The 14,180-nt window shown below is 42.1% G+C and overlaps 2 protein-coding genes and 4 non-coding genes across 9 annotated transcripts; 5 read left to right on the top strand and 1 right to left on the bottom strand.

Annotated features, from left to right (window-relative positions):
- Window positions 1-3,238: 3,238 nt before the first annotated feature.
- On the bottom strand, window positions 3,239-10,123 carry rnh1 (Ribonuclease H1). Of its 4 annotated transcripts, none has more exons than XM_021598386.2 (9): window positions 10,095-10,123; window positions 9,605-9,706; window positions 9,369-9,493; window positions 8,990-9,190; window positions 8,557-8,656; window positions 8,418-8,472; window positions 8,191-8,275; window positions 7,901-8,025; window positions 3,239-3,546 (listed from the first exon to the last, which is right to left on the bottom strand). In XM_021598386.2, exons 1-9 carry the CDS (start codon window positions 10,106-10,108, stop codon window positions 3,460-3,462), a joined length of 894 nt encoding a protein of 297 aa, XP_021454061.2. In that variant the 5' UTR covers window positions 10,109-10,123; the 3' UTR covers window positions 3,239-3,459.
- Window positions 10,124-10,999: 876 nt separating this feature from the next.
- Window positions 11,000-13,905, top strand: LOC100136136 (ribosomal protein S7; the record flags this gene model as incomplete). Its single annotated transcript, NM_001124430.1, is given in 6 exon segments — window positions 11,000-11,047; window positions 11,150-11,221; window positions 11,672-11,815; window positions 12,286-12,350; window positions 13,250-13,400; window positions 13,828-13,905. Coding segments are annotated over 6 exon segments (558 nt in total), but the record flags the coding sequence as incomplete, so codon positions are not given.
- On the top strand, window positions 11,353-11,575 carry LOC118964517. The gene has a single exon (XR_005051577.1). It is a non-coding gene; the product is annotated as a small nucleolar RNA SNORA73 family (small nucleolar RNA).
- LOC118964516 lies at window positions 11,987-12,211 on the top strand. Its single transcript, XR_005051576.1, has one exon. It is a non-coding gene; the product is annotated as a small nucleolar RNA SNORA73 family (small nucleolar RNA).
- LOC118964507 lies at window positions 12,500-12,724 on the top strand. Its single transcript, XR_005051568.1, has one exon. It is a non-coding gene; the product is annotated as a small nucleolar RNA SNORA73 family (small nucleolar RNA).
- Window positions 13,437-13,661, top strand: LOC118964515. Its single transcript, XR_005051575.1, has one exon. It is a non-coding gene; the product is annotated as a small nucleolar RNA SNORA73 family (small nucleolar RNA).
- Window positions 13,906-14,180: the final 275 nt, after the last annotated feature.

Raw genomic sequence — 14,180 nt, 5'->3', positions numbered from 1 at the left:
GATATTGCATGTGACCTTTTCCCTCACAGACAAAACAAGAATTTATTGGCTGCATGGAAAACGGGGGAAGTCACTCCAGCAAAGTTGCACCAATCAAATTCCATTTAAAACAAACTGATCAACAAAATGACAGTTGTGACAATTGTTAGCACCCCGTAGGGATTCTTACGTATGAAAAAGGGAGCTGTATTGTGGCCTTCCATGGCTCCTTTAAACTGGGGTATAAAAATAAGTTGACACTCATGGAATATGCCTTTTTCATCAATCACAATGTGGAAAAGCAAAAACACTCACAAATAAAAAATAAATAAATAAATGGTTTCCACTATTAAACAATAGGTACACTATTAGGGCAATAATTAATAAGTTCAAACCCAGACTCAATCCCACACAACAGCACATGTGCACTGGAGGCAGTTGCACACACCACTGATTTGACTTAAAAGTTGAATTAACACATAGGTCTCAGCCAATTTAACTTAATTTTGTAAGTTAAGTTAATGTACAGATTTGTAGTTATCCTGACTTGACATGTAAAGTCAAGACAACTGTTGTATTCATTTAGTTAATTTGTCTTATTGGATCTAATTTGAAAGTTGAGGGAACACATAGTTCATAGCTGATTCAACTTGATTAAGTTAAGTTAAGACAATGTAATGACTTGTAGTTAATATAACATGCCATTTTTTTTTGTCTACACAGCTAGGATCTATTATAGTTTAGTTGACTTATTAGTTCTGATTTGAAAGCTGACTGAAAAAATTGTTCTTAGATGATTCAAATTGATTTTGATTTTGTAAGTTAAGACAGTGTAATTAATTGTAGTTATTAAAACTTGAAATGTTTGGTAAACACAACTGTTATCTTGGTGTTGTTGATTTGACTTCTTGGTTCTGAATTGAACGTTAAATTAACACATAGGTCTTAGCAGATTTAACTTAATTTTGTAAGTAAAGTTCATTACAAGATTTGTAGTTATCCTAACTGGACATTTAAAGTCCAAACAAATGTTGTCTTTATTGATTTCATTTTACCTATTGGATCTCATTTCAAAGTTGAGGGAAGAGATGCTTCATAGCTGATTCAACTTGGTTTTGTAAGTTAAGACAATTTCATGACTTATAGTTAATATAAAATGTAATTTTTTTGTCAACAACAGGGATCTTGTTTTAGTTTATTTGACTTATTAGTTCTGATTTGAAAGTTGACTAAGCAAATTGTTCTTTGCTAACTGAACTTGATTTTTTTTGTTTAAAGCTTTTATTGAGTTGTTGTCAACTCAACTTAACATGATTTGTCAAATCAACACATTTTACACATTTAGTTGACTTGAATAAATTAAATAAATTATTTTGACTTAATCCCCAAAACGTTTTTTACAGTGTAGTAGTGAGGCAAAAAAAATGTACTCAAATCATTTTTTAAGATATAATATGATACTTCAAGGGGTCCGTTCAAAATCAAATAGCTAAATTATCCTTGGTATTACCTTCTTAAAACACTTTTCTTATTGCTTAGTAGAACCCCCGCCCACCCAATCTAAATAAAAATGATACAAACCTAAAAAGTAACTTCTATTGCCATTGCCAACTATGTAAAAATAGCCTACATAAAGCCAAAAAATTAAAACATTGCAGCCTGCAGGTAGAAAATATCCTGATTAAAAATAAATATCCTATTCATCACACTGGCTACACATGGCCTGTCTGCAACGCACTTGCAACATTGTATAAAGTATTCTGGGCCCTCAGAGTTTCCCCAAGTGAGCTTGGGACAGACAGCTGTAGACTATTTGAGTCAGCTGTAAATGGCGGTTCTAGCTTTAATGGCGCCCTGGGCGAACCCTCACTTCAGCGCCCTCCCCAGCGCCCGGTGCCGCCCCCGGCAAGATGCTGCTGTGAGCGGCTGCCCATGTCGCCTGTACCTAAATCCGCTACTGATAATAATTAGTCTATAAATACATCTCTTTGCCAAAAGTCGTCATCCCTCCCATGTATTATTCGACTAATATTTTTGAAAGTGTAAGGATAATAATTCAGCCATAGTTGTTCTGAAATGTTTATTGCTTGGGGGGGTTCTGGCAGGGGGGAGATTTTCTGCACAACACCGCAACCTATTTCAGTCCAAGTCAAGCACTGATAAGAAGTAATCAGCTAGATAAGAAGTAATTCCACTGGATCAGAACACGACATTTTCGGTCGTTTTTTCCTAGCCACCGTGCTTCTACACCTGCATTGCTTGCTGTTTGGGGTTTTAGGCTGGGTTTCTGTACAGCACTTTGAGATATCAGCTGATGTACGAAGGGCTATATAAATAAATTTGATTTGATTTGAGAGAGCTGGAAACATTTGCCAGGTATCCTATAGAGGCCTACTTCTATGCGTGCGCGTCCTTACTCAACATCGACAGGAGCGCCCTTCAAACAAAAGACAACTAAATTGACAAAACTGGTAAATGGGATGAAATAAACCAAAACTTGTTTCTCACAATGTAGCATAGGTTGTGCACTATGCAAACAATGTGTTCACTTAGACAATGAGAACGTGAAGACAGGAATACGAATATTGAATGTATTAAAATAATTACTGTAACTAAAACAAACATTGTTGATTAGAAATTGTAATAATTAACGGTGATATGATGAAATGTAATGGGGAATTGATATACAGTAACAATCAAACGCAAACAATTCACAAATTGGCGGGAGAGCGCATTGTGCATCTGGGTGCATGGTCAATCGGACGTCTGCATTGGCCGTGCAGCATTTACGGTGATATGGCCTGAGCAGAACTCAGGCAAATTCATACTTCTTGCGCTTTGCGGATCAGTGCAGAGCTGTTGTCAAGGAAGTGAGTTTGTGTTTATACAAGATGTACCGCCCCGCCTACCGTCAATCAATTGCGTCACAGCCTCCATATGGAGCCTCCGACCACATTTTCAGATAAAGCATACATTTGATTTTAGTCTAGGCCTCCGCAATAGATAAGTTCACTGAGGCGGGGGCAAATATATATTTGTTACTGCTCGACTAAAACAATCTCAGTAGACCAAAGAATCGACCAGTTGACTAATTTGCGTCAGCCCTACTTTACTGGCATACAAACTGTGGATGGAAACGTGGTTAGTGAATAGGCCACTTTACTACCACAATGGAATTACTTTACAGTATTAATGCATGCTCATATGATGCTACAGGTAAAAGCTGAAGGAATTCCTTAAATTAAACAACCAACAATACTTCAGACAGGATGCTTTATTTAATAAAAATAAACAAACTTAGAAACAGAACATTGTTCTCTGGAAAAGAACTTGGCAGCCCAACAGAAAAGACAAAAAAATATCCTGGAAAATTAAAATGCCCCCCCACACACACAAAACGATCTTGAATTATTAATTCTTGAACTCCCAATTTGATAGAATATAACCCAATATGACATATTGGGCTGTTATCTTGTAGGGCTAATGTGAGCGTTTTGCTGCCCCCTCTCTTGACAGCCTGTCAGCCTCCTCGTTTCCTAGGTATCCAGCGTGGCCTGGGATGTGCAACTGGAGAAAGAAGGGAGAGAGAAGACAGAGTCAAAGGCAGAAGGAGACTGTTAATAGTTTCAGTTGTGCATCATCCATCCATGAAAGTTCCAATACTTTTTTGGTCCACGACCCCATTTTGATATCAGAAAATTATTGTGACCCCAACTATGTGAAAAAGTGATGTAATCAACAGCCAATGACAGTCATTGCAAAGCAGTCAAAGTATGGGTGTACTTGCATGTCCCGGTGGATCAAAAGTAACAGTCAGTATCTGGTGTGGCCACCAGATACTGGTGTGCAGTGCATCTCCTCCTCATGGACTGCACCAGATTTGGCAGTTCCTGCTGTGAGATGTTACCCCACTCTTCCACCAAGGCACCTGCAAGTTCCTGGTCATTTTGAGGGAATGGCCCTAGCCCTCACCCTCCAATCCAACAGGTCCCAGACGTTCTCAATGGGATTGAGATCCTGGCTCTTCACTGGCCATGGCAGATCACTGACATTCCTGTCTTGCAGGAAATCAGACTGCTTGTTCTGCGCGTGGTGGCATTGTCATGCTGGATGGTCATGTCAGGACGAGCCTGCAGGAAGGGTACCGCATGAGGGAGGAGGATGTCTTCCCTGTAATGCACAGCGTTGAGATTGCCTGCAATGACAACAAGCTCAGTCCAATGATGCTGTGACACACGGCCCCAGACCATGACGGACCCTCCACATCGATCCCGCTCCAGAGTACAGGCCTTGGTGTAACGCTCATTCCTTCGACCATAAATGCGAATCCGAACATCACCCCTGGTGAGACAAAACCTCGACTCGTCAGTGAACAGCACTTTTTGCCAGTCCTGTCTGGTCCAGCAACGGTGGGTTTGTGCCCATAGACGACGTTGTTGCCGGTGATGTCTGGTGAGGACCTGCCTTACAACAGGCCTACAAGCCCTCAGTCCAGCCTCTCTCAGCCTATTACAGAAAGTCTGAGCACTGATGGAGGGATTGTGCATTTCTGGTGTAACTCGGCAGTTGTTGTTGCCATTCCCGCAAGTGTGATGTTCGGATGTACCGATCCTGTGCAGGTGTTGTTACACAATGTCTGCCACTGCGAGGACAATCAGCTGTCCGTCCTGTCTCCCTGTAGCGTTGTCTTAGGCGTCTCACAGTACGGACATTGCAAATTATTGCCCTGGCCACATCTGCAGTCCTCATGTCTCCTTGCAGCATGCCTAAGGCACGCTCAAGCAGATGAGCAGAGTCCCTGGGCATCTTTCTTGTGGCGTTTTTCAGTCAGTAGAAAGGCCTATTTAGTGTCCTAAGTTTTCATAACTTTGACCTTAATTGCCTACCGTCTGTAAGCTGTTAGTGTCTTAACGACCTTTCCACAGGTGCATGTTCATTAATTGTTTATGGTTAATTGAACAAGCATGGGAAACAGAGTTTAAACCCTTTACAATGAAGATCTGTGAAGTTTTTTGGATTTTTACAAATGATCTTTGAAAGACAGAGTCCTGAAAAAGGGACATTTCTTTTTTTGCTATATATATATATATATATATATATATATATATATATATATATATACATACATATACACACACACACACACACATACACACACACACACACACACACAGTGCCTTCAGAAAGTGTTCAGACCCCTTGACGTTTTCTACATTTTGTTACATTACAGCCTTATTCTAAAATGTATTACATTTATGTTTTCCCTCAGCAATCTACACACAATATACCAATAATGAGAAAGCAAAAACAGTATTTAAGAAATGTTTGCAAATGTATAAAAAAATGTATTTAAGTATTCAGACCCTTTGCTATGACACATGATATTGAGCTCAGGTGCAACCTGTTTCCATTGATCATCATTGAGATGTTTCTACAACTTTGAGTCCACCTGTGGTAAATTCAATTGATTGGACATGATTTTTAAAAAGGCACACACCTGTCTACATTAGGTCCCACAGATGACAGTGCAATACAGAACAAAAACCAAGCCATGAGGTTAAAGGAATTGTATGTAGAGATCCGAGACAGGATTGTGTCGAGGCACAGATCTGGGGAAGGGAAAACATTTCTGCAGCATTGACAGTCCCCAACAACACAGTGGCCTCCATCATTCTAAAATGGAAGAAGTTTGGAACCACCAAGACTCTTCCAAGAGCTGGCCGCCCGGTCAAACTGAGCAATCGGGGGAAAAGGGCCTTGAAACCAAGATTGAACTCTTTGGCCTGAATGCCAAACGTCACGTCTGGAGGAAAACTGGCACCATCCCTACGGTGAAGCATAGTGGTGGCAGCATCATGCTATGGGGATTATTTTCAGCGGCAGGGACTGGGAGACTACTCAGGATCGAGGCAAAGATTAATGGAGCAAAGTAGAGATCCCTGATGAAAACCTGCTCCAGAGCGCTCAGGGGCAAAGGTTCACCTTCCAACAGGACAAGCACACAGCCAAGACAATGAAAGAGCTGCTTCGGGTTAAGTCTCTGAATGTCCTTGAGTGGCCCAGCCAGAGCCCGGACTTGAACTGAATCCAACATCTCTGGAGAGACCTGAAAATAGCTGTGCAGCAACACTCCCCATCTAATCTGACAGAGCTTGAGACAATCTGCAGAAAAGAATGGGAGAAACTTCCCAAATACAGGTGTGCCAAGCTTGTCGCGTCATACCAAAGAAGAGTCGAGGCTGTAATCGCTGCCAGAGGTGCTTCAGCAAAGTACTGAGTAAAGGGTCTGCATAGTTATGTAAATTATAAATTAGCAATCATTTATAAAACCTGTTTTTGCTTTGTCATGATGGGGTATTGTGTGTAGATTGAGGGTAAACAACTATTTAATCATTTTGAGTAAGTCTGTAACCTAACAATGTGGAAAAAATCAAAGGGTCTGAATACTTTCCTAAAGGCACTGTTTGTGTGTATGTTTAATATATATTTCACACACAGTACCAGTCAAAAGTTTGGACACACCTACTCATTCAAGGGTTTTTCTTAATTTTTTACTATTTTCTACATTGTAGAATAATAGTGAAGACATCAAAACTATGAAATAACACATGGAATCATGTAGTAACCAAAAATGTTAAACAATTCAAAATAGATTTTATATTCTTCAAAGTAGCCACATCAAGTTGCCTTGATGACAGCTTTGCACACTCCTGGTATTCTCTCAAGCAGCTTCATGAGGCAGTCACCTGGAATGCTTGAAGGAGTTCCCACATATGCTGAGCACTTGTTGGCTGCTTTCCTTCACTCTGTGGTCCAACTTGAAAAAAAAATTACATTACCACTAAGCGCAAACCAGATGGGATGGCATATTGCTGCAGAATGCTGTGTTAGCCATGCTGGTTAAGTGTGCCTTGATTTATAAATAAATCAGTCTGTGTCACCAGCAAAGCTCCCCCACACCTCCTCCTCCATACTTTACGGTGGGAACCACAGATGCAGATCATCCGTTCACCTTCTCTGTGTCTCACAAAGACACGGCGGTTGGAACCAAAAATCTCTAATTTGTACTCATCAGACTAGAGGACAAATTTCCACCGGTCTAATGTACATCGGTCGTGTTTCTTGGCCCAAGCAAGTCTCTTCTTCTTATTGGTGTCCTTTAGTAGTGGTTTCTTTGCAGGAATTCGACCACGAAGGCCTAATTCACGCAGTCTCCTCTGAACAGTTGATGTTGAGATGTGTCAAGTTACTTGAACTCTCTGAAGCATTTATTTGGACTGCAAATTCTGAGGCTGGTAACTCTAATGAACTTATCCTCTGCAGCAGAGATAAGTCTGGGTCCTCCGTTCCATTGGTGGTCCTCAAGAGAGCCAGTTTCATCATAACGCTTGATGGTTTTTGCGACTGCACTTGAAGAAACTTTAAAAGTTCTTGACATTTTCCGTATTGACTGGCCTTCATGTCTTAAAGTAACGATGGACTGTCATTTCTCTTTGCTTATTTGAGCTGTTCTTGCCATAATATGGACTTGTTCTTTTACCAAATAGGGCTATCTTCTGTATACCACCCCTACCATGTCACAACAGAACTGACTAGCATAAATGCATTAAGGAAAGACATTCAAAAAATGTACTTGTAAAAAAAACCTTGTATGAATAGGTGTTCTAAAACCATTTTTATATCAGGAGACCTCACATATTTCTTTATTTTAGTCATACCGAGAGCAGCTTACATTAATAAGCCCATACATTTTCACACTGGTCCCCCATGGGAATTGAACCCATAACCTCTATCAACTGAGCCACACAGGACACACGACCCAATCATCATCCATAGTTTGGGAAACTATGTTCTATTCTTCAAAACCCACTACACTTGAAGTGAAAATATTAACAGAGCAACAGGCGTCATTGATATTTACCCATACAACCTTCAGCTCCTCATTTAACTTGTCAAGTTTTTCAAAGTCCTCTCTGTTGATGATAGGGCCACCAGATTTGAGCCTCCAGTTGTTCAGCTTCCAGTTCTTCACCCAGCTGGTGACGCCTGGAGGAAACAACACAACAGTCATTAAGATAGTCGCATTAGCAGGCCTAGCTACTAACGTTAGATGCTACATCATGCCTGCAGCATCACACAAAGCCATGTCACAATCAGTCAGTCCCTTGCTGATTGAGTGTTAGTAAAGTGCTATAAGCAGCACACACGTACCATTAATGGTGAACTTGCTGTCTGTATAGAGCACCAACTTCTTGATGTCCATCTCTTTGGCCTGCTCCAAGGCTTTACAGGCTGCCTGTGCCATTCAGAAGCAAAATGTGGGATTAAATCTCTGTGGGGTTACAATCCAAAGTTTGCTGTGGCAATTCCATTCAAATAACAGCAATCTGGTTAAGAGAGTTCAGAATGAAAACAAATAAGACAAACACAGTTCTTGCCTGTAATTCTGCCCTCTGGTTGGTCTGTCTTCCATCCAGCGGTTCTGCTACATTCCTACAGTAAAGAGTCCACATGAAAACCAACCACTGTAGTGTCAAACAGTCTATGAGTTATAACCACAGACCCAGGCCTACTCACAGAGGATGGTCACGTCCCCAGTACACCCCGATCCCAGCTCGGGCTCCGGGCTTCCCATTGCCTGAACAGCAGCCATCTGTGTACACCACCACTGCATCACCTGGAAAAACAGACTGTTTTCTTAATCATGTTTAATTAGTTTTCAATCATCATTATAGGATATTTTCTGCTACTATAAGCTATATTTGTACGTTTGGGGTTTATTTGTGCATGTTTATGTGTATAGGTATGTGTATATATGACAGTCAAACATTGTGTTTTCCTTCTTGATTCTTTGCTTAATTTATTATAACTTTTTGATGTGTACTGCTGTATTTACTGATTTTATGTTGCCTTATATGGAATATACAAAAAATAATTGTTCACAAAAATTGTTTTACATTTCTAAACAAAAACAAGAAATACGATTTAAAGGAGTAACAGGTATATTTACCCATGTAGGTGAATCCATCAGAGCTCTTTGAAGATGCGCAGCTGTCTTGAAATGCCTCCTGGGAAGGTTTAGCTCGTTTGGCAGGGGACACCACCTCCTTCTCCTCCTCCTCCACGTGATTATAGTGTCTCTTCTGACCAATGGGAATATACTCAAGGGCCTCCGGGGCCCTCCGTGGGAGTGTTGCCTCATAGCTGGTTCCTGAAAGATAATACCTTGGTCTGAGTAGAAGTCTGATTCTGCTGTGCCTGAATGGTGCACTACTTGTCTAATGACAAGATAGTCTGCCCATTCCTAATGCCAGTAACAACAGTACCCATTGTATTGTCATTTCACAAGTACAGTGACCCATAGAGAAAGAACATAGCCATCGATCTACCCTCTGACACTTTTGGTGTTATTGACGTTGCTTTGCCTCTGACAAAAGCCCAGGCATCCTTTTCAGCAGCAAACTTCTTGTAGCTGGCATGTGGGAACTTGTCAATTTGTTTCTTACATTCATCCCTGAAAAAGTAAACACATGATATTCAATGTGAATAGAAATGACAAAATGTGTCTAAAGACAGACTACAGTGGTAACTAGCTCCCTAGCTAGGTAACTACTACACAGCTCACCAAGTTTGGTAAACTCCAGGGTTTAATCCTTTCCTCACAGCGTAGAAGAATTTGCCTTTCACCATCTCCTCTGTGCCAATGCAGACTGCCCTGTGTATTATACTATAAAGAACGGGTAACCTGAACATCACTTACACCAGCAATTACTTAAAAGTGGAAGCACCGGTCATTGTCTTGATTTCAGAAATGTGAACAAGTTGAACAAACTAAATAGCTATGTGTTAAAATGCAAGGACAACTATTAGCTAGACATCATTGGAAACAAATATAGGTATGTAAACAGTGGCTAGCTTGCTAGACCACTAACCCAAAACAAACACATTTTGCTAGCTACTACCTAACGACTGTAATTTCAACACACTCTACAAGTTAGCTATACATTTGAACATGATCTACGCTGACATGCTTATTTTTGGACTCGGTATTTACATTAATTACTTCAAAGTTCACGATATCTGCTGCACTGATCTGTTGGTGTTAAAAATCATACTTCCGTGTTCCCATGATTCCTTCCACGACGTACTTGTATACTCCTCTCGCGAGATTCCGGCCTCTTCCCCGGCCGTCGTTGATTGAGGTAGGTCAAGATAATGCTCCCACTGGTCGGAATTTCTTGTCAAACTGTTGTAAATGTGCACAGAATTTCCTCGTTCTTGTATCAGAGTTCATGTAAGACTGTTGATGCGTTAGATTATTCTATTTAAGGTTTTGGATGGCCGTTGTGTAATTAATTGTATGAAGTGTTTCAGGATAGACCTAACATGAAAACGGAAAGGAGGCATAGCTGGCGCGTTGAGGCCCATGTGTTCTTGTAAGAATTGCCTGTAGTTCATCGACTAGTGGCTTTTTTTAACCGTTTTAATATCTTCATTTTGTCAAGTGTCCTGACAGTTGTTTAGCCTGAGGTATGGTTGAGTACTGTCAGGCCGTTGCTAGCTAACGTTAGCCATTTGATAATGAACCTGGTTTAAAGACGGCCAACTGGCTAACGTTAGCTAGCTAATGTTAAGTAGTTAACTTGGAACATGCGACCCTATCTCCTGTACATTGTTTGATGCAATAGTTACTTGTTAGGTTGTTTATGATGGCATGGCTGCTAGCTAGCTAACGTCATTTGTATTTTGAATGTGTACATGAAATCAGCCGTTGTCGACTGTTCGTTTGATCAACCTTAGCCGATATCGCTAGCTAGTAACTGCATGTCTGTATGGTGTGATGGAGTCGGCATGGACCACTCGGCTAACGTTGGTTAGTTTCAGTGTGTATACTACATTACCTGAAACCGTGCATGATGTCCAAAGACATACAGGACTCCGGAGTATGCTCAAATGATAGTCTTGTCTTTCATTAATTCCAGAGACATAGGCCATGTTCAGTACCAGCGCCAAAATCGTGAAGCCCAATGGCGAAAAGCCAGATGAGTTCGAGTCTGGAATATCCCAGGTAAGCTATGTCAAATCTGTCAATATATGGCACTGTATAAACCTTCCTTAGTCGCTTGGCTAATGCTGTAAGCCATATTTAACACGTCAGCCTTCTTTCTAGGCTCTCCTGGAGCTGGAGATGAACTCAGACATGAAGGCTCAGCTGAGGGAGCTGAACATCACTGCAGCAAAGGCAAGGATCCTGTACTGCGTGTCTTGTACTTGCCTTCATTCTGACTGTTTACTCAGACCATTTTTGGATAACTGAAGATGAAAGTGGTAGGAGTTTGTCTGACTCTTAGTAAACTGTGTTTGAGTTTAACCCCAACGTGGACATCCTGTGAGGTTGCTCTCGCATTGCTCTGTCCTTGTGGCGTATGGGAGCGTAGTACTTCAGTGCTGTGACGTACAGTCCCGTTCCACGACGTTGGAGAGCAAGCTTTGTCCCTGGCCTTCGGGCTGGTGAGGACGGCGTTCTGTATATTCCTACATCTTCCCAGAGCCCTTTGGGCCATGACTGGGGGGCTAAACCATGCAGTGCATACAATTTAATTCAGACAGCTGAAGCACTCAAAGCATCTATTGGAAGTGTTTGTATTTGCCTCAATTTGTGCTCTAACTGAAATGCTATTCTCTCCCCCAGGAAATTGAAGTTGGTGGTAGCAGGAAAGCCATCATCATCTTTGTCCCCGTGCCCCAGCTGAAATCTTTCCAGAAGATTCAGGTGCGACTCGTGAGGGAGCTGGAAAAGAAGTTCAGCGGAAAACACGTGGTCTTCGTTGCACAGGTTAGGGTGATGTTGTCTCGCTGTCCTTGTTTCCACGAGTTGCAGGGGCAGTTTGCAGAGCTGTTGTGGTGACCCCACTGTCGGTTAGCTTGGTTATTTTGGGGAAGTCTATTAACAGACTTCTTTAGTGCTCAAATATACATGTTTCTATGCTGTGAGTGTAGCATAATATCAACGTGGACATCCGGTGAGGTTGCTCTCACATGGCTCTGTCCTTGTGGCGTATGGGAGCGTAGTACTTCACAGTGCTGTGACGTACAGTCCCGTTCCACGACGTTGGAGAGCAAGCTTTGTCCCCGGCCTTCGGGCTGGTGAGGACGGTGTTCTGTATATTCCTACATCTTCCCAGAGCCCTTTGGGCCATGACTGGGGGGCTAAACCATGCGGTGTACATTATTTAGAATGCTTGTTGGGCTTTAAAAGTCTCCATGTGTAAATTGGTAATCCTTAATGTTTTTTTTTACTTGCAGAGGAGAATCCTGCCCAAACCAACCAGGAAAAGCCGTATCAAGAATAAGCAGAAGCGTCCCAGGAGGTGAGTTCTGTTGTCACACCTGCATGTCCACGACTACATGCTGTATGGAAGAACATGTATTTAAAGTTAGAGCAAATGGGTGCTAGGTTTAGAAGTTGAAATTGTTGTGCCATATTTGATGCTTCCATACTTGCACACCATATTTGGACCCAACGTGGACATCCGGTGAGGTTGCTCTCGCATGGCTCTGTCCTTGTACTACGCTCCCATACGCCACTTCACAGTGCTGTGACGTACAGTCCCGTTCCACGACGTTGGAGAGCAAGCTTTGTCCCCGGCCTTCGGGCTGGTGAGGACGGCGTTCTGTATATTCCTACATCTTCCCAGAGCCCTTTGGGCCATGACTGGGGGGCTAAACCATGCAGTGTACAATTTTACTAATACCATGTCGTATGCTTTTAATGGGATTTTATAATAGGTTATTATATAGCTACAAGATTAAACGGGGACAAACCATATAATGCAACATCAACTTTCCTTCCTATTACCTTGCATTACCCTATGAGTAGGTGTTTTAAACCCAGTGTCCTGGCTAAATTCCCAATCTGGCCCTCGTACCATCATGGTCACCTAATCGTCCCCAGCTTCCAATTGTCTCATTCATCCTTCTCTCCCCTGTAACTACTCCCCGGGTCGTTGCCGTAAATAAGAATGTGTTCTCAGTAAACTTGCCTGGTAAAATATAAACAATTATAATCTAAACCAGACTCTGCTTGTCTCCAGTAATGATTTCAAAATACCTGAATAGCTATTTGATTGTTGCCCTTTCAATACATGCATAAAGAATCTTCCTCTGATTTTGAATGAGACTGATTGTAGGAAAAATAGTTTTCGCAAGGTTTAGAACATTTCTGTAATTACCTCAAATGTCTAATGCACGTTGTGATTTGTTTCTCCAGCCGTACTCTGACTGCCGTGCACGATGCCATCCTTGAAGATCTGGTCTTCCCCAGTGAGATTGTTGGCAAGAGGATCCGCGTGAAGCTGGACAGCAGTCGGCTCATCAAGGTCCACCTTGATAAGGCTCAGCAGAACAATGTGGAACACAAAGTGAGTCGTGTCGCAGTTTGTTCACCCACCTTAACCCCAACGTGGACATCCGGTGAGGTTGCTCTCGCATGGCTCTGTCCTTGTGGCGTTTGGGAGCGTAGTACTTCACAGTGCTGTGACGTACAGTCCCGTTCCACGACGTTGGAGAGCAAGCTTTGTCCCCGGCCTTCGGGCTGGTGAGGACGGTGTTCTGTATATTCCTACATCTTCCCAGAGCCCTTTGGGCCATGACTGGGGGGCTAAACCATGCGGTGTACAACTTCTCTTGACTGATGTCTCAAATGGTTTATGTGCTGCAAATGTCTTTGGCAAATGTGCCAAATGCATGCCTTTTGTGTTGTCATATGCAATTGATATATTGACCATCATAACCTGTAAATGTTGCAGTCTATGCAGTGGTTAACCAGTGGTTGCCTTTTATTTTCAGGTTGAGACCTTCTCCGGTGTCTACAAGAAGCTCACAGGCAAAGACGTTGTTTTTGAATTCCCCGAATTCCAACTGTAGAGTGCAGATGACAAAATAAATGAGTTTACTCTCAATGTCATTGCTCTGTGTTCTCTGGGGATAGGGTGGTCAGTCATGCCAATCCCATACATGATGGTCTAGCCCAGGGATCCAACCCTGTTCCCGAAGAGCTAGCCTCTTTTAGGTGTTCTCCTATCCCTGTTGTAACTAACCCGGTTCAGTTTCTCAGCTAATAATTCTAATCGGGTGCGCTAGATGAGGGTTGGAGTGAGCCTACAGGACGGTAGCTCTCCAGGAACAGTTGGAGAGCCCTG

This window comes from Oncorhynchus mykiss, chromosome 4, assembly GCF_013265735.2.
Source record: "Oncorhynchus mykiss isolate Arlee chromosome 4, USDA_OmykA_1.1, whole genome shotgun sequence".
In the NCBI taxonomy this organism is placed as follows: Eukaryota; Metazoa; Chordata; class Actinopteri; order Salmoniformes; family Salmonidae; genus Oncorhynchus; species Oncorhynchus mykiss.
Note: the sequence above shows the minus strand (reverse complement) of the source record. Positions and strands in the feature narration are given on the sequence as shown.

Coding starts and splice junctions, on each gene's coding strand:
- rnh1 (XM_021598385.2), bottom strand. CDS start 9,732: ATGTTCAGGTTACCCGTTCTTTATAGTATAATACACAGGGCAGTCTGC. Junction 8,276..8,417: donor ACCAGAGGGCAGAATTACAG/GCAAGAACTGTG, acceptor TGAATGGCACAG/GCAGCCTGTAAAGCCTTGGA. Junction 3,547..7,900: donor AGGAGCTGAAGGTTGTATGG/GTAAATATCAAT, acceptor TTCTTTCTCCAG/TTGCACATCCCAGGCCACGC.